General features: G+C 38.1%; 1 protein-coding gene across 1 annotated transcript; it reads right to left on the reverse strand.

Moving 5' to 3' along the window:
• Positions 1 to 12,186: 12,186 nt before the first annotated feature.
• LOC117991547 (phospholipid phosphatase homolog 1.2 homolog) lies at positions 12,187 to 16,645 on the reverse strand. Its single transcript, XM_034979141.2, has 6 exons — positions 16,358 to 16,645; positions 15,164 to 15,318; positions 14,683 to 14,873; positions 13,991 to 14,105; positions 13,362 to 13,535; positions 12,187 to 12,794 (listed from the first exon to the last, which is right to left on the reverse strand). The coding sequence occupies exons 1-6, from the start codon at positions 16,407 to 16,409 to the stop codon at positions 12,684 to 12,686; spliced, it is 798 nt and encodes a 265-aa protein (XP_034835032.1). The 5' UTR covers positions 16,410 to 16,645; the 3' UTR covers positions 12,187 to 12,683.
• Between the last annotated feature and the right edge of the window lie 7,649 nt (positions 16,646 to 24,294).

Consider the following 24,294-nt stretch of genomic DNA (forward strand, 5'->3'; position numbering starts at 1 on the left):
AAGTGAACGTCAGGATGGCTGGACCACCACAGAATTTGGAAGTTTAAGCCATGCTAGGATTTAGTACCTATTTGGTACTATTTGGTACCTGACATCAAATAATTAGTACCTCGATAAATAGGGAGAAATTTTATAATCAAAGTGGTCAGCCATTCTGACCGTCAGGATGGCTGGACCAAGTCGGTTTTACTAAGTTGGCGGCGTTAAAGTTAATATGTTTTATCGTAAGGATTTAGTACCTAGTTAGTACTTAAACATAAACACTTTTTTTATTTTATTTGATACACAAAAAAAAAGTTATACCCAAAATCAGTTTTGTATGGGAATAGGACCAAGTCAGTTTTTCTCAGTTAAAGGCGTTATAATGAATTAATTTTTACGCAAAGATTTAGTACCTAATCAGTACATAAATATGAATTCTTTTTTTTTCTTTTTTCGATACACAAAAAAAAAGTTATACCCAAAATCAGTTTTGTATGGGAATAGGACCATGTCAGTTTTTCTCAGTTAAAGGCGTTATAATGAATTAATTGTTTCGCAGAGATTTAGGTCCTAATTAGTACCTAAACATAAATAGTTTTTTTTTGATTTTTCCGATAAACCAAAAAATACTCCTAGAATTGAGTAGAATTGTATAGGAGTAGTAGGTACCTACTCTACTATAAACGGGAGCACGTCGATTTTTCTCAATCAAAGGCGTAATAATTAACTTATCTTTTTGTAAAGATTTAGCTAACTAATTGGTACCTGCAGATAAATAGGTTTTTAAATTTTTTCGATAATTTTTTTTAAAATACTCCTAGAAGAAGTTTTGCATGTGAGTAGTGGGTTAGTATAAATGAGTGTAATGTTTATTTGAAAGAAGAAAGAATATAAATTGTACAAAGGAAAATGATTTACCAAAAATAAATCTGGTTAAAACAGGTAGCTTTCTAATGGTGAAAGAATTATTAAAATCAGTTTAGTAGTTCCAGAGTTTATTGATTATAAACAAACATCTTTTCTCTTTATAATACTAGTAGTTACCAACCTAAAGATGTTATCGCCAATATTTGTTTATTGTGGAAATGAATATTTTAGGCATTTTTTGGAATACCTAAAATATCCAGGCAATGTATAAAATATTATTTATTTTATAAGGTCATGCGGGGCTATTCGGCCAAAAAAAGTGACGTGTAAAATTCAAATCTTTGCTATTTCACTACAGCAAGCAATAACAACAAATGAGTAAGTGCATCATAAAAATAATTTATTTGTTAATGGTTACTGTATTACTTCTGTAGAAAATCAATATTTTTGTAACAACCAAGAATTTGTATTTGAATTCTGGAAAACGGTGGAGTAACCCCGCTGCGGGGCTTTTCCGACTTTTGATTGTGTCTCTGCCATCTATCATTCGATTTAGTTAATACTTAGTGGCTCATACAATTCACGACGGAAAACATACTATTCTAAGTTTTACAAAAAGGTAGGAGGATTAAAATTCCTTTAAAATCTTTTTTTTTTGTAAATTATGGGGCAATTACGACGCGCCTCTATACATGCTAGTGATGTGCCAAATAACTCGATAAATTCTAATCGGTTTCAAATTGTTATCGTTAAGTTATTGAATAAAAGCTTTATCTTTCTTAAACGGCGAATAGTAAGAGTTTTAATACCAAGTACTCTTGTAATAATAGTCAGTGTATTAAAAAAACGGTAGGTGGTGAATTCCAAAATTAAATTATGGGGAAACTGGCGAAATCCACCATATTGGTAGCGGAGTGACTTATTTCGATATTTATGTATCTTTAAAAAGTGGACTGTAGATTTTTAGCGTTTTAATTAATTTTCCCCGAAAATAAGTAGCATTCCAAACTAGGGATAGGATAGCTAGGAAATGGGACGTCTAGGTGAACATAGAATATAGACTCACAGTTTGCCGACGTCACCAAACACTTGTCCTTATTTTTCGTCTTCTGCCTGGCCAGGTCTTGGGTTTGATTATTTTTGGCTTATTTTATACGCACGATAATCGAATTAAGGTTATTTTATTTTGCACAAACACGTTGGCACTGCGCATACCGTATCACAGCGCGGTCATGTCTTCACGGCGGTAATTTTGCACTGATTGGTACTTCTTGCAGGTAAGTTAGGATGTAGGAAGGGACGGATATATATGGGGTTGCGTACAGGGAAGAAGGAAATGCACATATACCCTATTTATGTCCCATTCACGCGAATAAAAAATGCAAGCATAGCAACGGTGCTATCTCTGTTATGCATAATAATTATAATTGAGGCATATGACGCCATCTATGATTGCGAAGGATAAAAAATGAGATTTACCACGCCCCTCCGCATGAAGGCTCTGCTTCATCAAATTATTAAATTAACTATAAGATATGAAGTACCAATAAACTTCCAAATAAAAGGAAAACTTATAAATAAAAGAAAAAATCCACATTGTAGTGGTGCGTAATATTGCAGAAAACTTAAAACTAAGTAAAACTACAACTTAAATATTATATTACAATACTATTGATTTGGTAACGGACAAAGCTTAACTATAGGCCTGTCATAAGTGCCAGACTTAGTTCGGACTTGTGCGACACGAACCACTCCGTCCCTGCCGGCATCACCTTGGTAATAATTCCAATTGGCCATTGCAGGTGTGGTGAGTTTTCAACAGTAAAGAAAGCTATAACTCTTTCCTTAACTGGATACGAAGCGGTTTTGAACTGTATGTGAACTCGCAATGAGTACAAGTGTTTAAGTTTCCAGAAGGACTGAATTATAGCGTACAATAATAAAAACCTATTTACTAATTGCGAATATAATGTCGCATTTAGGTAGCCATATAATAAAGCTAACACATCTGTAGCGGTCTCTTGAGAATCAAGCCGAGTCAAAAATCCTATACGCAAATCAGTAACTGAAGTGTTATTAAAATCTTGAGCGGTGTTAATTAAAGCTTTGCTCAAAGCAAAGCTATTTGCGGGTGAAAACCTTTGAATATGAAATTCATTGTCGGGTAAATAAAAATGGTCCTGAGGTGAAATCTTGGTTATAGGCCATTCTTCAGAAGGTAAAGAAATCCATGAGGGACCTTCCAACCAAAGTGCGTATTCAGAGAACTGTGTGGGCATAAGGCCACGAAACACACAGTCAGCAGAAGTTTGAACCCCTGCGATATGATAAGAATTCACCTCGAGTGGCGATAAATGAGTATGAATTTGAGAAATGCGGTTAGCTACATAAATGTTAAATTTGTGCGGCGACAAGAGTGCCCAACAGAGGGCGACTTCTGAATATGAGAGTGTGAGCGCTTCCTTTGTATTTATGTGCGAGGATAATGTATTGTAGATCGAACTTACTAGACGAGCAAGCAAAACAATTCCGTTCAACTCGAGTCTAGCGAGTGTGACCGATGGTTTCAATGGTACTACACGGGATTTCGAACAGACCAGCGTGGCTATAGACGACTGACCTTCGTTTTCAACGCGTAAATACACGACACGACAATATGGCTTCTCGCTAGCATCGAAAAATGGCAAAAGTGAAAATTGAGAATTTTCTTCAGTTCCCGTATGACGAGGAAATAGGAGAGTGGAAATGATTGGCAATTCGACAATATAATTTTGCCATTGGTCAACAATGTGTTGCGGTGAAGGGTCATCCCATCTCATGTTCAGAAGCCATAACTCCTTTATGAGTAATTTAGCGAATAAAATTACTGGACCTACAAGGCCCAAAACGTCATAAAGACGTGCGGTAGCGGAGAGAACAGCTCGTTTAATACAGGCTGCTGGCGGTTGCGAAACTTTGAAAACAAAATTATCGAATGCGGGAAACCAGTGTAGACCTAGAATCTTGAAGGTATGCTCATCTTCAAAGGATACACTTTCAGACTGTCGATGAGACTGCGGTATATATCGTATTAATTCTGGGGAGTTGCTAGTCCATTTGACGAGATCAAGTCCTCCAGACTTTAACATATGGATTAACCCTTTTGCTATCACATCTGCTTCCTCAGTGGAAGAAGCAGATGAAGCCAGGTCATCCATATAAATGTCTCTTTCGAGAATCGCAGCGGCAACAGGCCATCTCTCTCTCTCCTGCTTAGCAACCTCTTGCAGTGCGCGAAGCGCTAAGGAGGGAGAGGAGTGCAATTCGAAAGCGACGCGGTTACGATCGGTCGATTCATACGTCTCAAGCGGGTCATCACTGTCGAATCTATATAAGATTCTTAGATATTTGCGGTGCGGTGGATTTATGTTAATGTATAAGTACATTTGCCTCACGTCGGCATAGAAATCAACTTCAGAAAACCTAACATTTAACAATTTTTTAAAGATCCCAGCCTGCGGGTTACAGCACGAATGAAGAATTCTGAAGAGAGCAGTTGACATAATGTCATTAGGTACGACAGAGTAAGGTGACAAATTAAACCCAGGCGGGGTACATTTCTCGGGGAGGACCTTCGAAATGAATACCTCATCTGAACCGTTCTGAATAGTTTCACTGTTATTTTTGCGCGAGTCAGAAGATTTGGCAATATTACTTTCAAGCATCAAATCAATCCCTTTGTCTGCGATACGAGTATTGATTGTCTCTGCAGAGTTCTCCTTGAAAGGAATATTAACAGCGAAACTATCTTCAACGTTAGGTTTATCTGTCGCGGTATTTATATTTTCAAACTCTGGTTCAGCAGTGCTCATGAATCCTATTTCAGGTTTTGCTGAGATCGCAAGGTTTTCTAAATTATTATTAAGCGGTTCGTGAGTAAATGCACAAAAAGCGGCGGTATGCGGGAGTTGAGTGACGACTAGCGCGTCACCAAAGATTATGTAACCTAGCGTGGTTTCAACGGCGGAAGGCGAATTATCACCACCTGTCAACTTATTGAAAAGTAAAATTTCGCAATAACGATTTACTCCCAATAATACATCGATAGATCCTGGCTCTGAGAATTCATCGTCGGCGAGGGGTATATTCTGAATTAACGATTTCATAGCTGCAACGTCTACACGCGCATCTGGCAGCTGTGAGGTAATCTGCTCGACTACAAGAGGGCGTATTGAATATTCCTTTGCCTCATTGAAGCGAGACTTAAATTTGAACTCGGACACACCTAAAATCCTTTGCGGAGATCCACCTATTCCTTGGACTTCAGAGAAGCGATTTTGCGAATTGACAGGTAGCGACAAGCGTTTACAACAGGCTATGCTAATATAGTCCTGCTGAGACCCTGGATCCACAAGGCATCGTAACAGGTGAGTGCGGTTATACTTATCGTATATTTTTATTTTTGCGGTACCTAATAAGGTTGTAACAGCGGCGCGATCGTGATGTTCGCGAGATATAGTACATATAGATGCGGCAATATTAGCGGACGAATCATTGGGCGATTCTGATACATTAGATTTTGCGGGTTGATTATTAAACGTATGAGCGGACGTATAAGTAGACGTATGCGCTGACGTTTGTGCGGGTGAATAAGCGGGTTGAGTTACATTATTTTCAGAAGGATTGCTCGGCACAGTGCGAGACATACAATCTGAAGGAGCGGGTTGCGATAGTGAACAATTATTAAGGTGCGGACAATTATGTGACGATGGCGCATTGACAACGACACTACAGTTTGATTTGCTAGATTTAGAAAAACATAAACTTGAGTGGTGCCTTTTAAGCGGGAAGCAGTTTGTACAGGTTTTGTTGCTCAAGCAAGCGGAATTTTTATGGGAAATGCTTAGGCAATTGGTACAGTAAGCATTATTTTTAACAATATCAAACCTTTGCTTAGGATTTAGTTTCATAAAGTCAGAGCACTTATATAAGTGGTCGTGCTTTTCCTTATTACAGACGACACACTTATCACTTTCATTTGACCTACAAGCGCTTTCCGTATTAACAAAAGACTTAGTAGACTTAGTAGACTTCGCGACTGGTGTAGGTATGTGTTTAGAGCGAGATTTATTTTGTGACTGTACATTAACATTGTTCCCTCTAGACAACACCTTGCTCTGTTCCTTCACGAAATCTATAAGATTCTTATATGTTGGAAGTTGTTTTTTACGATTAATAAGCTCAAACATCTTAACTGTATCTGCGTCTAATTTAAGCGTAGCCAAATGAAAGAATATAAAATCTGTCAAGTCTATTTTTAATTGCTTAAGTGCTTCTACCGACGAATCAAAGGTGTTTATGAAACTATCTAGCGCGGCATCATTATTATTAGCAAGTGGCTTAAATTGCAACACTTGATTTAAGTAAGCGGAAGCGAGCGAGCGGGGGTCGTCGTACTTCTGTATTAAGGCATCCCAAATAATACCGTAATTTTCAGCAGTCGCTGGCAACCCTGAACAAATTGCGGCAGCCCTATCAGTTAATTTTCCGACGAGATAGAATACCCTTTCACTATTATTTAGGTTCGGGTTATCATGAATCATGCTCTTAAACTGCTGATAAAATAAAGGCCACTTCGTTAAATCTCCATTAAACGAAATTAAATCTATAGGCGGTAAGTGCGATTTTAATTTAGGGAACTTAGACAAAGATGCCATATTAGGTTCAGATTCCTTACTGCTATTATTCGCTAAGACTTGTTTAACGTGGCAGAATAATTCCTCGAATGCTACCCATGATTGGTAATTTATAGGATTTTTAGGATTTAATCTTAACTGCACGGCGTTATACGAATCTAATGTTTGCTCGAATTCCTTCCGTAAAGTGTCTATATTAGCGCACTGACTTAAGAGACTCGGCAATGTACTTGTATCCGATTCAACTTGTAATGCAGTATCATAGATTCGTTGCATTCGAGAAAATATCGTATCGCGTTTTGAACCAAGCAATAACACTTGACATTCGTCATTAGTGCGAGGTAAATCTGAATCACCCTTTGTAGGCATTTTTAAAACTCAAAAGTAACAAAATCGAACACAAATCAATATATCTTAGCGGTAAATATATAAAAAATGCGGTATTTATACTGTGAAAACACACAACTCCTATATTTAGGCGGGCGGTTAAGTAAATACGCTGCGAACGTGATAATATTATTTACAGATCGCGTATCGAGTGCATAAATTAATCACCGTGTTGTGAAATATACCTATAACAAATCGAGCGCAGTGGACGGTCGCGGTTGCGGGTGCGCCTTAACAAATATCTTGCTTACCTACTTGTACAGAATGTTAACTTATCTATAATATACGTTTTTATTTCTAAGTTTGCGGGATTATATTATTATAAATATTATATTGAAGTAATAAAGTGCGTGCGGGAACATATAAAAATAAAATAAGAATACCTTATTACTTCGGCTTAGAAATTAAAACGATATAATTACGTAGGTATATTCTGCAATATTACGACGCAATACAATGTTAGGCATTTATAAATCACAAAGAATGCTACTTGAAATACTTACTTGAGATTTCGAATCTATGTAGGTAGGTATTAATAATATAGTAATTACGTTAATTTAACCAAGTTAACGATTCGAATCGATTTTACCATAAATCGGATATGAATACTTTCGAATTGTAATCAAAATCCGGCTCGAAGGACCAAAAAATATGGTGAATTCCAAAATTAAATTATGGGGAAACTGGCGAAATCCACCATATTGGTAGCGGAGTGACTTATTTCGATATTTATGTATCTTTAAAAAGTGGACTGTAGATTTTTAGCGTTTTAATTAATTTTCCCCGAAAATAAGTAGCATTCCAAACTAGGGATAGGATAGCTAGGAAATGGGACGTCTAGGTGAACATAGAATATAGACTCACAGTTTGCCGACGTCACCAAACACTTGTCCTTATTTTTCGTCTTCTGCCTGGCCAGGTCTTGGGTTTGATTATTTTTGGCTTATTTTATACGCACGATAATCGAATTAAGGTTATTTTATTTTGCACAAACACGTTGGCACTGCGCATACCGTATCACAGCGCGGTCATGTCTTCACGGCGGTAATTTTGCACTGATTGGTACTTCTTGCAGGTAAGTTAGGATGTAGGAAGGGACGGATATATATGGGGTTGCGTACAGGGAAGAAGGAAATGCACATATACCCTATTTATGTCCCATTCACGCGAATAAAAAATGCAAGCATAGCAACGGTGCTATCTCTGTTATGCATAATAATTATAATTGAGGCATATGACGCCATCTATGATTGCGAAGGATAAAAAATGAGATTTACCAGTAGGTAATTATTGTTTGTAGGATAGTAAAAAAAACTAAATTAGGTGTCCCACGGGATCTTTAAAAACCTAAATGTAGATTTAGATTTTTAAAGATCCCGTTTGAAGAAACTGTTTGATTTTCCGGGATAAAAAGTTGCCTATATCAATTACAGGGATGCAAGCTGCCTAGGTACAAAATTTCATAAAAATCGGTTAAGCGGATGGGTCTTTAGGAATCCCACGGGAACTCTTTGATTTTTCCGGGACAAAAAGTAGCCTATGTCCGTCCCCGGGATATAAGCTATCTCTGTACCAAATTTTGTCAGAATCGGTTAATTTGTTGGGCCGTGAAAAGGTAGCAGACAGACAGACAGACACACTTTCGCATTTATAATATTAGTATGGATTCAATCTATTGACTAAGCCACAACAATATTATAATGATATTTATGGACACAAGTACGCGGCGGCTGCGCGGCCATCGCGTGAAACGTAACGATCACAGTTACTTTTATCATTTTTGTGCAATATTCATAGTGCCAGTGATGAACGCTCTACTCTGCTAGTAAAAAAGTCGCTAACACATTACAATGCCCACGAAATAACTAAAAAATACATTATCTTAATATATAAAACAAAGTCGGGTTTGTTCGAACACTACTTAACTATAAATCAGATAGTAAAAGCCCCATATAAACATTCATCGTTATTTTATCGACCCTAGCACATCACTAACTTTTTCAATTATCATACTAAAATAGTGGGGCTATTACGTCATAAGATTTTGGTTGGAATAACCCCCATCTTAGAATTTGAGGGGTTATTATGTCGCATCAAATAACTCAGTAAAAACAAAGCGCATAGTAAAACTAAATAGCACATAATAATTCCGTTTCTTAAATCGTCGTTTACCCATAAAAACCATAAAAATGATAAATTTTACTCATTTTCGAAACAAAATCCGTGGAGCTTAATTATTTTCACCACACTTGTCAAAAATGGCGTCCGACACACACATGACTGTCGATCAAACAGTTAACGCGTAAGCAGTGCCATCTAAATGACAATCTAAGAAGAATAGTTTTTGCTATGCGTTCTTAGATGCCGCTATTGATAAATCATCACTCGCTGACTGACTGACTGACTAATCACGAAATCTCAGGAACTATAAAGCCTACAAACTTGAAATTTGGAAGGTTGGTTCTTTCTAGGACGTAGGTATCAGTTAAGAAACGGTTTTGAAAAATTCCTAAGGTTTACACAAATTTATAATTTACACAAATTTCAAACCCCTATTTCACTCACATATACACAAATTTCAAACCCCTATTTCACTCCCTTAGGGGTTGAATTTTCAAAAATCCTTTCTTAGCGGATGCCTACGTCATAATAGGCTATCTGCATGCCAAATTTCAGCCCGTCCCGTCGATAGATCAGTCAGACCCCCCAGTAGTTCGAGCTGTGCGTTGATAGATCAGTCAGACCTTTTCCTTTTATATATTTAGATGACCTTTAACAGCAGCGGGGTCTTCTCCGTTTGACTTAGGTAAATATGGGGGTACGGGCCTCGAGGCATGGCCTCCTTGCCCGGGTGTGGAGCGGGGAAGGAAGTTGAAGAATGTGTCAAGACTCAAGAACAAATAATTAGTTTACTAAATTAGATGGCGCCACCCGTCATTAACTTGCAGTATTGCACATAAAAGTGTTATATTATCTTGTACGATGGTACAGAACCCGTCGCGTGCGAGTCCGACTCGCACATGATCGGTTTTAAGAAAACGCAAACACTTAAATATAATACCCAATCGCGCCAATTCTACCACGTACTGACATGTTTTATTTTTAAATTTTTGAAAAGGATAACACCTAATCTATACGATAGTTTTCGCTTAGACCCATTACGCACGGTCGACTAGTCGCCCAGCAATCAAAGTCCTGATTTACGTGCCAAAAGGGTACCTAGATGTGGTAAAAGTTAAGTACTTATTAATTTTAGATCTAATTTAGTATGTAGGTCTGATTAAAAATAAATATGTCTGTCCTTATGATTTATTTTCATATAAGTAGTCTTAGATTAGGGATTGGTCTCGGCGACGCAGGTAGGTAGATAATCATCATCAACACACCGCCGCCGACCCACTACTGAGTTACTGGCCTTGCTTATTCTGGCTGGTACTGGCTTATTCTGCTGTTTCTTTGTTTTTATAAAGGTTCTTCTTTATAGTCGTTAATTCTCATTGCTGAGGGTCGTGACTCCTTTCCATAAAACACATAATGGCTGGAGTTCTCTTGGGATACTAATGCGGTGGGTTCACTGGCGTGCAGGTGGCATAAATGCACTGCTTACCCCAGTTGTAATAGCTCAATGTATATTTTTCATTATGACCTGCCAGTAAACAGTGGCTCTACCGCGGTTGTTTGACAGCTACAATGTCACGATCGCCATCATCTATGATTGGTTAATGCTCGCTCACTATTGGCCACAATGCATTGTTGCAACAAGAATCGCACAAATTCAGCCAATCAGAACAATTGAGATTGTAATAATGATTGATGCAGGTTTTAGACAATCGCCCTACAGGTTCCTACCTAACTTAATGCCTACCCTGGCTTCAAACCCTGTGCACGCCACTGGGTGGGTTACCTCACCATACAACAATTCTTTTGCATCCAACAACATTATTCTTCTGCATACAACTCACTACGAGAATGAAATTTCGATTATTAGGTTTTACCTAGGGGTTTTACAGTTACTTATTGTCAAATGTTAGTGATAATAACCGGGACCGATGGCGACGGCTTAACGTGCTCTCCGAGGCACGGATTAAAATATGTAAAGACCAAATTGGACCTCTAAAGTCGGTTACCCATCCTACTGACTTGGCCCCATTTATAGTAGAGTAGGTACTTACTACTCCTTTACAATGCTTGGAGTATTTTTTTTGGTTTATCGGAAAAATCTAAAAAAACTATTTATGTTTAGGTACTAATTAGGACCTAAATCTCTGCGAAAAAATTAATTCATTATAACGCCGTTAACTGCGAAAAACTGACATGGTCCTATTCCCATACAAAACTGATTTTGGGTATAACTTTTTTTTTGTGTATCGAAAAAAGAAAAAAAAAGAATTCATATTTAGGTACTGATTAGGTACTAAATCTTTGCGTAAAAATTAATTCATTATAACGCCTTTAACTGAGAAAAACTGACTTGGTCCTATTCCCATACAAAACTGATTTTGGGTATAACTTGTTTTTTGTGTATCAAATAAAATAAAAAAAGTGTTTATGTTTAAGTACTAACTAGGTACTAAATCCTTACGATAAAACATATTAACTTTAACGCCGCCAACTTAGTAAAACCGACTTGGTCCAGCCATCCTGACGGTCAGAATGGCTGACCACTTTGATTATAAAATTTCTCCCTATTTATCGAGGTAGGTACTAAATACCAAATAGGTACTAAATCCTAGCATGGCTTAAACTTCCAAATTCTGTGGTGGTCCAGCCATCCTGACGTTCACCTTTTTTAAAGCACAGAAACTTAACGTCAGTTTACTATATTCAATCTACCCATAATAAAATGATTACACGTTATTTTTTAAGGTACGCCGATGTACCTGCGCAGAAATTTTATTTTTAAATGGCGCGAAAATATCTCCGCCAATCACAACGCGCAATCACATCGGGCGTCGACGTCAGCTATTGGTCCGCCTACGCGCCATGTTTTGTTTGCGCAAATTATATTTATTTAAAATCTTAACGTCAAGCAATAAAGTCTATATTTCATTCATGTACATTGGATTTTAGTCTGCTATTCCAAAAATATAAGGATAGTCTTCAATAATAGACAGTCTCCAATTTAACTTTACTGTATTTTAAATCATAGGTTTCAAAAAAGACATAGTCAAAAAAGTCTTGGAGCAATAACTTATCGACAGATTATAGATAGACTGAATATAGAAAATGGATATAAAGCGCTCCACACACCAAAGCTACCGTCACTGGGAATCCGTCTAGCAGCTTGTACAGGCTTTAAGGTACCTGTCCACTAAAGTGGAGCGGAGTGGTGTTTAATAGACCAATCACATTATTACAAGATGACGTGATGACCACTAGCATAAGGGTGGCAGTCTACTGAAGCCGAGCGAAAATGTGTTCAGCAGACCAGACCAGAGGTGACATTTAATTAATAATCACACGTCATCTATAAATATTCTGATTGGACTGCTTAATACTTCAATCCGCTCCGCTTTAGTGGACAAGCGCCCTAATTATATTTAAAAAAGGCGACGGATTGGCGGTTTTTTGTAACAGATAAGGTTTAAATTATAAGTATAAAAAACGCAAGAAAATTGTACTACACAGTACCTACTATAAAAAAAATGTTATGACTATGTAATAGAAAATAAATTATTATTGCATTAAAACCCTACAAACATACAACTACAAAAATAGCTTTTTTCTTATGTTTATAATACTAGTATACTATATAATATAGTAAACAGTAAACTATTTACTTTCTATAACATTTTCATTCGTAATCTCAGGGGTTTCTTCACTTTGGTTTTTAGCTTCGCTTTTTGGTATGTTGCATTCAAAATTTTTGCACGAGCTAAATATCTGAAAAAAAAAACCACTATTAGAACTTTATTAGATTTTATATCCATTCCTCGCTTTGCATTGTTGTACGTCACTAATGAAAATGCATTGTAACTATTCGGTGGAATTTAGTTTGATGAGGCGTATCTGGCCAACTATTCGAGTTTAACATGACCTATTCGGCCAAAGTTTCGTGCGACTGATACGCCAGCTAAATGTCGTATCGATCTACTCGGCCTGAAGCTTGTTACGGCTAATAGGAGTTTTTTATTACTATACTGCACCGTAAAGACATGCATAGTATACATAGAACTACCTATTCACATTCATACATGCAGCCTTAAAAATTACTTTGATGAAGCACCAGAATTCATCAGCCGAATAGTTAATTATTCGTCTATTCAACTGACTGCGAGTATTGTATGTGAAGTACCTTATTTAATCAACTATTGAATTTAGTGTGATCTATTCCACCAACTATATTTAGGCAACCTATTCGGCCAACTATTGAGTCAACCTATATTTACATTTGGACTTATAATTGGACTTTTTTTTATTAGTGACAGTACAATGCAGAACGCTACTTACAGTATAAACTAATATAGGTGCAGCTATAACGACACCCGCCAGTACATCCCACCAGTGGTGTCTGTGGTCCGTCATACGCGACACCGCACAGTACATCGCGCTTAGCATGCATATCGCTTGCAGTGTTAATATGGAACGGAAGTTCACATGCCCCGCTCGCTGGTAGAGGTAATACTGAAAAAAAGGCACGGAAAATACTTTAAAATAATAGAAAGATATGCTATGCAGCACTAAGTATTAGAGTTGGCACTGGAACCTAATGATTCGACATGTACCTATTCGACCTACTTATTATTGATTAAGCTGCCGAATAGTTCGCTCATCAACTCGCCGAATATTCCGGTGTTAGATCGTCCGTTCAAGGCGACATTCTCACTGCATGGCTACGATATTTTTTGTAAACGGCACAAACATCGTTTCGTGAAAATCTGTCGCTTGTTTTATTCATAAAATGCGTCACTTTTTTTATGCTTGCTACGCCGTTTATGACTTTACGCCGTTTACGCATGAATTATCAAGCTACACGCTTCATAATCCACGTTTGTGGTACGATGAATAAGTTTGGTCGAATAGTCTGATAAAATTTAGCCGAATAGTTATTATTTAATTTGTATTTATAATACACTTACGGCAATGAATATCCCCATGTGGAAAGCTAAAGACGTGTGCCCGGATGGAAAGCTCTTGTCCGACTGGCTCAACCAATGGGCTTTCGTGCAAGTATAGCTTGAGATATATTCCGATCTGAAAATTTATCACAAAATTATCTATAATATGTAACATATCTAATATAGCTTCGGCTTTCAGAGCCCATTATGATAAATATTTAAAATTTCCTGGCGAAATAATAATTCTGACCTTGGACCATTGCACAATGGTTGATTTATTGATCTATTTGTGGCACAAGTGATACCCGCATTGACTTATAATTATAGTAGGTATAGACAAGCGGTGACATACGAATTTTCTTCGCCTCATAAGGGGTGTTTGCACAGCTGCACGATTGCATCGTCAGTCAAAGTTTCGCTTACGCGTAGTAGACAAGTAGGTACATAATATACCTAAGCGCAAATACAACCCCTTTACGATCTTCAAGAGTTCTTTTTCCCAGACGCCAACGGCCAACTGGACATATTAATAATACTGGCCGGCTTTATATTCTTGCATATTTCTCGTCAAATATTTATTCAGTAATACTAGTGATACTGGCATGAACAAATAAACTAACAAACAGTTTATAATACGAGTATGTAGTACAAAGAAATACTATAATGTATAGTACATAATAATATACAGAAGAGGATACTATGATAATACCTACGCTTCGCAAGTCTGAGCTTCTTTAGGTCTGCAGGTATCAAAGAAGTGAGGCCTTGGAGAGCCGACCAAGATCTTTATACACTGAATAAGAGTCAAGTTAATGAGGAACCCAAATAAATACTCTTTGTACCAACTTAGGGCATGTTTCTTGGCTATTTCTATTTTGTCTTGCTGCCTTTCTACAATAAGCATCTGGAAAAAATAACTTTATTTATAGTTTGGTATAGAAATATATTATCTTTTTTTGATGTGTTATAGTTATCATTTAACAGGCAAACAGCTTGAAAAGGAAATGCAGACTAAAAATAGTAGGTACCTACTTTAGAGAAGTAAAGGCAATAACAAATTTTCACATGTAAACTAGATGCCAGCAGTTTTATGTATTGTACAAATAAATTCGCTGAATATGTAGGTGCAGTTATTAAATTAATGTTTATTTTCAATGTTAGGATAAAATCGAGAGAAATAGTTATCTTTCTTACCACAGCAAGCGGCACTAGCAGCGTGACAGCCATGAGCCACTTCCAATTGATGGTGTCCCCCGTATAAGGAAAGGACAGTGCTGGATCATTGCACTGGAAGCCAACTCGGCCACTGGGGACCAGCTTTGCTTCCACCAGGGCAAATAAGAAGAGAACTGCAATAGGAAATTAAAGAATAGGTATGATGACTGCTAGTCAAATCAGTGACTTTTAATCAAACGACAAAATGTTTTAATAAAAAAACAGGCTGAATTGTGCACCACATCTTTTTTGGCAAAACTTAAAACTCTCTGTTTTAATGTGCTATCATATTGAAACACTAAATGGCTTGGCAGCATATCTATGCTGAAAAAAAAAACTGGCCAAGTGCGAGTTAGGCTCCCTACAGTCGTATTTTTTCGATATTTTGCAAGATAATTCAAAAACTATGATGCAATAAATAAATAAAAATCTGTTTTAGAATGCACAGGTAAAGCTTTTTCATATGATACCCCACTTGATATAGTTAGCTAACTTCGAAAATTGAAAATACTAAGTATTAGTTCATGACCACAAATTAATTTTTTTTTGTGTGATCTAACCCTGAATTCACAGTTTTTAGATTTTTCCCCATATGTCTGGTATAAGACCTACCTACCTGCCACCCCACATGTCTGGTATAAGACCTACCTACCTGCCAATATTCATGAGTCTAAGTCAACAGGAAGTACCCTGTAGGTTTCTTGACAGACAGACAGACAGATAACAAAGTATAAGGGTTCCGTTTTTCCTTTTGAGGTACGGAACCCTAAAAAGTGATAAATTGCCACAGTTGAAACCTTCCACCAGACCAGACCAGAGACACTAGAAATTATTTAGCAATTTGCTTCTGCAGAGAGAGCCTGGGCCCTACCATTTATAAAACTACTAACTTGTAGATGCATCCAACTATTCGAAAGTATTTGTAAAAGTTTATTTGAATAAAAAAGATTATTTTTTTACAGCGCTTATCACTATTCTAGGGATGTCGCTACTACTGAGAAATTGTATGGAAAATTTATAGTTAAGTAATAGCTACTAACTTAGTTATAAATATAGATGTCCTTGAGCATTTAATAGTCATCAGATATTAAGTACTTAACTGATTGCTAATCTCACAGTTTTAGATATAAAAAAAACAGAAGATAAGAAATGTAAAATGTAAACAAAACGAACCTCGATGCCACCGATTAGTTTTCGACCAAACCAATTTCACTTTATTCAACATTTTCACTAGATTTTTGCACAAAACACGTCCGCACGCACGGAAATATGGATTTATTAGCAACAGCTAACACATTAAACACTTGTAGCAATGACTCAGAAACTATAAAACTGACTGACTCCAAAAATTAATCGACTAAAGTTTAACTAACAATCATATTTAAGAACGTCACCTAAGAATAAGTTAATAAGATTGTGAGATTATTATAAAAATTTTGTGGATTTCTTTGTTTTTAATATCAATTTTTGCAAGGTTATTTTTTAGACAACTGTCAAGCGACTGACATGACATTTGTCAGAGACACTGCAATAGACATAACATGTACGTAACAAGTACGCTGGAAAAGGTGTACCATTGAATGGTAATTACAGTTTTTTGTACCGATATGACGTGCCTCACTGATGCTGGCCATACTATGCTACCAGTAACCAGTATGCATGACTCATACACCCCGAGAGCATGATGTCATGCACACTGATAAGTGATAGCCATAGGCCATAGCCATATAGGTACCTACGTACCTACTGTCTTTACTGGACGCTGCTTCAAGTCCACTTGAGAGTAAACTTGACCGTGTACGACGTGTATGATGATCGTGCATGAGCGTACCGGAAAATAAAATGATTGATACCTACCTACTTTGTGTCTCTTCGTGTTGAAACTATTTTGACAGATGCTTTATCATAAAAATTTTAGTTCCAAGTAGGTACGCTCACATAACGCTCACTGCTGCAGCTATGAGCGCCAAAATAGCGAAAATGCAGGTGCTTGAAAAGCAGGTCGGTAATCGTAAGTCCAGCGTACTTGTATCAGTAGAGGTCAGTGGTCGGAGAAAAACTTAAAAAATATATACCACCATAAAAAATGTTCTTGGACTTATTTTATTGCCAGATTTTATTTACCTACTAATTGCTATTTTTTGTCGCATTGTAATATTGTATGGGTAACTAGTTAATACTGGGTAATATTATTATAAGATTTATAGTTAAATAAGTAGTTATAAGAGTAGGTTAACCTAATGCAACCTTAAAAAAAGTTAGGTAGGTACCCCTACATCCGAATTCCGAAATTACAATATTGGTAGTTGGGACCTTCAAAAGAAGAGTGAATAGGCACCTACTAGGCAAGCGCGCTCCACCTTAGGCTGCATCATCGCCGCGCATGTACGCGACAGGTTGAAATGGCAATCGGGGAGGGAACGCCCCGCATACCCCCCCCGCGCTAAACTGGTGCGGGCAAGCGCGGGTGCAGATGTGCGGGGCATCATCCCGCCTCATACATACCGCGATTGCCATTTCAACCTATCACGGACTATAGGTACAGTACGCGGCAAAAAGTAATTTACATCGACCTTTAGAAGGAGACCGTTGAGACCGACAAAACGTCATATAGGTATGCGTGACAGTGACAACGCTCTACAAAGCCGAAAAGTCATTCTAAAGCAAGATGTACATTACTTTCTGCCGCGTACAGTACTTTGGTGTGATTGCAAGCAAGCGCATGCATATTTAGTTTAAAAAAAAATGATTAAAAACATCTTGCACAAAATTCAAAAATTATAATGCTTAGATACCCACGTTTAATTGCGAAATACGTAGGTATAATACAAGACTGACCAATACCTACTCAAATTATGGGTAGGTAGGTAATGCAGCAATCAGGTAGGTATAGGTATTTACCTAAATTACCACACATTACTTATTTGCTCACAACACAACATTACAAAGCTGATATTCTCGCAAAACACTTCTGTAGGAAAATGTCAATTAGCTCATTATACTTAGTAAGTCAATTTATAAAACCTGATACCTACCTCGTGTGTTAAAACCAAATTCCACGCGGATGAAGTCGCGGGTATCAGCTAGTCTTTTATAACAATTTCTGGTATTACATACCTATTATAACAGCAGCACAAAGAACAATCGTCTATTGTTTCAAATTACAATATTTGCACGGTACTTTAGCGATTTATTAAGTAAACATTAATTCGACACGGTAAGAGAGAATTACGCATAATATAATCTAAATATATAAAACGAAAAGGTGACTGACTGACTGACTGACTGATCTATCAACGCACAGCTCAAACTACTGGACGGATCGGGCTAAAATTTGGCATGTACCTAGATAGCTATTATGACGAAGGCATCCGATAAGAAAGTATTTTTGAAAATTCAACCCCTATAAGGGGGTGAAATAGGGGTTTGAAATTTGTGTAGTGCACGCGGACGAAGTCGCGAGCATAAACTAGTAATAAGATAAGAAAGATGAGCAAGTCTAATGGACAAGGCCTTGTAAAGGATTTAAATAATCCTTCTTTTAACTATGAGGCATTAATTTTATCTCCCTTGTAAATTAACGATACAGTAAACATTCTGGGAGTTAGGACCGTCTCTACATGTGGCCACACACGATGTATGAAAAAATGCGTTTTGAGATTTTGTGGCCTGCGGGTTGCCATAGATTAGGAGTAGACTTGCTACAGAATGTAGGTAAACTTCTGTCAATTTTCAAGCGAGAAGTTGAGCCTTGTGGCATCCCTATTGGGTTGACATCCAATCAACTCGCACGGTACGTACAGTACGTGGCAGAAAGTAATGTACATCGGCCTCTAGATTTCTAGAATGACATTTCGGCTTTGTAGAGCGTTGTCGGTCTCAATGACAGGGACAACGTTTTACAAATTTGCTATCTCCTTCTAAATATCGATGTACATTACTTTCTGCTGCGTACAGTACCTATTTTGTTCAAAGTTTCTATACGAACCGTAAAGATGTGGATACGCCGTTTCGGCATCCGAATTTCCTGTGCCATAATATAATCTTGCTGCTATTTTCATCATCATCATCCGAAAAATGTCACAGCTAGTCACACTGTTACTAGTTGCAACTTTTTTATCATTAAGAATTCCCAACGAGTCACACTTTACTGTGGGTGTGACGCGATGTGAAAAAAAAACGATAAATTCCCAACGAGTCACAGTGTTACACGATTGGATGTGACTCGTTGGGAACCCATCTTAATTATTATATTATCTATAACGGATATCACTCACGATAGGTAGTTTTAACGCTAAAATCTAATGTTACCTATTGACTGCACCATCTGTTGTTTTATTGTTATTCTATGATAGCGCCTGTGGGTCCTATGCTAAGTGGTTTTGTATTAAAAGTTCGTGTGTGGGTAAATCGTTGACAATAAAAAGAAGTACCTAGTTACAAGACAAAAACGTGAGATGCGGGCTATGCCACCAATTTGTAGAAAGATAATATGTGCTAAGAGCTTCAAGATTTACGTAATTTTAAGTTTTCTTTGTAAATCCATACTAATATTAATGCGAAAGTGTGTCTGTCTGCTAGCTTTTCACGGCCCAATCTGCTATCCGCTGACTGTTAAACCGATTTAGACGTAGTAAATATTTTGTAGCTTGCATCTCAGACAAAGACATGTTTAGGCTACTTTTGTTCCCGGAAAATCAAAGAGCTACCACGGGATTTTAAAAACTCTAAAACCACGGATGAAGTTACGGGCATCCTCTACTTTCCTATACCTAGAGGTAGCTTGCATCCTGATTCCTGAAACGGACATAGATTACTTTTTATTCCGGAAAAGAGTTCCTCCGGGATTTTCAAAAGCGATGAAATCGCGGGCATCATCTAGTAGAAGTAGGATATAGATATCCCACACTGGGTAATCGGGTGTTCGGGGCGTTCCCTCCCCGATTGCCATCTAGACCTGTCGCGTACTATCCATCAAAAAGTTTTTTCCGAATAGGTATAGGTATATAAGTTTTACATGAGTTAGTAAGAAAATCTTAGTGACTTATTAGAATGTCATAATAGTTTAAGCACCCACTTATGACATACATTATGCATATAAATTCCGCAAACATGCTTAGGTGCCAATCCCACAACGAGCGGCAATTCAGAGTTCTGACATCTTGGTCGAACCGTCACGGTCAAATATAAGCGGTGCAGTGGCTTGAACTAAGTACAGTGCGACAAGGCTATCTTGGCGCGTGGCGAAAATCGGAACTAACGTTGCCGTCAAGTGTCCCCTTTGTTCTTGTTTGAATATTCCGAATATTCAAGATGAATACTATCTCTATGGCCTTTGTTCTCCGACAGCACCCCCCTGTCACTGTCATTCAAGTGCCAAGAGACTAGAGAGCCCTTAGAGCCTTGTCGCACTGTACCTAGGTATTTCTAGGTAGGTACACATAATTAGAAACAGTGTGAAAAAAGGGTCACAAATTTCAAACCCCCTATTTCACCCCCTTAGGGTTTGAAATTTCAAAAATCCTTTCTTAGCGGATGCCTACGTCATAATAGCAATCCGCATGCCAAATTTCAGCCCGATCTGTCCAGTAGTTTGAGCTGTGCGTTGATAGATCAGTCAGTCAGTCACCTTTTCCTTTTATATATTTAAGATTGTAGTAATCACTCTCCTACGTTTGTATGAAGAAAGCACCGAACTGCGCCCTCTGGCTCTCTCTTTCTGGGATCGATGCCTAAACTTCCTACTTACTAGTACCTACCTATTTGCCCACTGTTTAGTAGGTATCTACATAAACATCAACTCAATGGATTATGACTGGTTTCGAAGTTGAATAACGAAATAAAAGCCCTTGTTTGTTTTTCCGGAGGCTTTATTTGGACGCCTAATTTTATAATGCATGTTGCAGCTACAGTTTGAGGAGTAGTCATTTAGGAAAATTCCTGTAGACGACTTTTTATTCTCTTTTATAAAGGTTTTATTATTCCTAACATAGACAAACGGCAAACTAACAAACTACTCCGTCTGGACAGAGGTAAACTCAGGAAGGTGGTGGGACTCATAACAGAGCATAGCCAATTAAACAAACACCTATTCGTTATAGGTGTCACCGACAGTCCTCTGTGCAGGGCCTGCATGGAGATCGATGAAACACCGACGCAGTGCTCGTAAAGTGCATGGGTGTGGCAGAACAACGGGAACGCCATTTGGGTTCCCCGACCGCGACCTCACTCCATGAAGCCCTCGGCAACCTGGGCGGTCTACTCGGCTTCTGGAGCGAGCTTGGATGGCTGGAGTGAAGACTTCAGCGGGGAGGGGCAATGCACGCACAACAGATGGAAACGTTTAAGTGCGGAAACCAACCCAACGCGAAGAAGAAGAAGAAGAAAGGTTTTTTTATTATTCCTATACAAGTTAGCCCTTGACTGCGATCTCACCGGTAAGTGCAGTAGATTTTAGAGTATGATGCAATCTAAAATGGTAGAGGGCTAACCTGGAAGGGATGTGTGGCAGCTGTTTCATTAATGCCCATACTTCTGGTCGATTTCTGGAAGTTTAGGAAATTGCTATTTTTCCGGGAATTTAACTTCAACTGCAGCGTCATCGTAAAAACAAACCAAACAAATGTGTATATTAGCGGTGAAACTGTTTGTTTGTCAGCCCATGTACCGGCACGAGCATAGCTTGTAAACACAGCTAGGGTTACCATGGGTTTGAATAGATTAATCAAAATTATGATGCTAATGTCCCAAGCTATAAACTCATGATTAGGCCGATCTATAATTATAACCGAAGTATAAAGATCTAGGGTTAAATCTCAACGTCAATTTAGATTGATTTGTATAATAATCGCTGTACCTAATAGCCCTTGTAATAGCCTAATGGTTAAGACGCCCGTAGAGTCTTCAAAAATATATAGCAATAAATACTTATTACTATTTCCAAGTTTTTTTTGGCCCTTATAGAACCATCAGATATAATAATTTGATAGTAGGTATGCCTCTCTTATCGAAACTTATATTTTTGTTCCGTTTGCCGTGGAGACCCTGGGGCCATGGAGTCTAAGGGTGAGATCTATAGAGCGCACTCTGACTTATCACTTAGCTTAGACTTAAGATAGAGTTAAAACGAGACAGAGCTATCTCCCTCACATAAATCTGTCTCGTTTTAACTCGATCTTAAGTCTGACCAAAGTCAAAGTGCGCTCTATAGATCTCAGTCTTAGGGCTAAAATTTTTTTACGAGACATTTCACCGCGATCAATAGCCTCATCTGGTGACAGAAGGGCTGGCTCATTTTTTGCGCAACAGATCAACCTGGCTGTCCAGCGCGGAAATGCAGCCAGTATTCTTGGCACCATTCCACGCGGGCATGATTTGTATAGCAATTAGATAAGGCTAGCTTTAAGTTTTATTGTAATATTTACATTAAAAAAATAAAATGATAGTATATTTGGGCCAAAAAAATTTGCGATATTGTTGCCAGATACCTTGGACATAAAGTACTTTAAAGGGAATACCGTATCTCATATTATAACCACCTCAAAGCATAAACGCCTACGCATAGATGCTGAGGCGATGCACCGCGATGTTTAGATGCCATGGAGAATCAATTTTAGCGATAGCGAGAAACTAAATTGCCTCGTTAGTTTTTATTGCCTCCACTATGTAAGTTATTATATCCTATATTATGATCTACATTCTACATGATGGTGTACTATAGTAGATTATCCTACATGGGGGTAATGTAATGTCTTACGTCACGGGCGCCAGGATAAGTCCCAAGTGTAACGAGGGATTTTAGAGTAACTTCCGAGCGTAGCGAGTGTGTTGCATCTAGATTCTAGAATCTATAGAGATATCTATAGAGCGCACTCTGACTTAGCTTAGACTTAAGACAGAGTTAAAACGAGACAAAGCTATATGTCTCACATAAATCTGTCTTGTTTTAACTCAGTCTGAGCAAAGTCAAAGTGCGCTCTATAGATCTCAGCCTAAAACAGTACCCACTGTTCAATTTTATTTATTAAATAAAAGCAAAAAATAAGTACCTATAGAAAGAAATGCAAAGGGTGAAGTTTGATTTTAACCTGCCTCCTACTAACCGTCTTTTAATCCATTGAATGTTTTCTAGGAAACATTATTTTAATATCACTCAGTGAAGCAGCAATGTAGAACCAACCAATGTCAAATGAGCTCGGTGGCTATCACTCAGTGTTAGACACTCAGGTAGCGAATCACCACGCTGACCGTTATGCTCTTCGAAACTAATAGTAATAAAATTACGCACTATAAAAGTTCGTAATCAAATCAACGCAGGTGAAATTCCGTAATAGTGAAGGGTTTGGACTAATGGTATTAATTGCGCTTTCCCGTACTCTGTTTGTATTTTACTTTACTGCTTATTCACGGGAGTAAGGCGAAATTAGCGACCGAATGTTTGAATAAAAGTTATTTTGGGTGTATTTATTTAGCACATCAAATCCATAAAGACTCATTTTCATAGGTGTTAAAGACTCTATATACCTAAAATCCGAAATTCCTGTGTGTGCGTGTTGCCAATTGATAACATATGGATCCGAGACATATGGTCGCTAACTATGTGCCTCATTTAAGGAAGCTCAGAGTCACTCAGCGGGCGATGGAGAGAGCTATGCTTGGAGTTGCTCTACATGATCAAATCAGAAATGAGGAGATCCGTAGGAGAACTAGAATAACCGACATAGCTCAGCGGGTGGCGAAGCTGAAGTGGCAAAGGGCCTAGGGCACATAGTTCGAAAAACCGACAGACGTTGGGGGTCCCAAGGTGCATGGTGATTTCGCAACGGAAAGCGCATCGTTGGAAGACCCCGCCACTGGACGGTGGGGGGGTCTTCCAACGTGGTGGACGGACGACATCAGGCGAGTCGCAGGGAGCCGCTGGATTCAGACGGCGCAAGAGCATGGCGTGATGGAAGTCCCTACAAGAGACCTATTGCTTGTTGTCACTCATACCTATATGAAGTTTTGTCGGTCTCAACGAAAGAGACAACGCTCTACAAATCTACTATCCCCGTCTAAAGGTTAATGAACACTACTTTCGCCCGCGTACTGTTTAAGATTTCGCCTTTACA

The sequence above is a fragment of the Maniola hyperantus genome, chromosome 20 (genome assembly GCF_902806685.2).
Source record: "Maniola hyperantus chromosome 20, iAphHyp1.2, whole genome shotgun sequence".
In the NCBI taxonomy this organism is placed as follows: Eukaryota; Metazoa; Arthropoda; class Insecta; order Lepidoptera; family Nymphalidae; genus Maniola; species Maniola hyperantus.

Bases quoted from the DNA above. Each gene is read 5' to 3' on its own strand.
- LOC117991547 (XM_034979141.2), bottom strand. From the start codon at position 16,409: ATGTTGAATAAAGTGAAATTGGTTTGGTCGAAAACTAATCGGTGGCAT. The intron at 15,319-16,357 runs GTTCGTTTTGTT...TTCCTATTGCAG, and splicing joins AACTAATCGGTGGCATCGAG to TTCTCTTCTTATTTGCCCTG. The intron at 14,106-14,682 runs GTAGGTATTATC...ATAAATTTTCAG, and splicing joins GAAGCTCAGACTTGCGAAGC to ATCGGAATATATCTCAAGCT.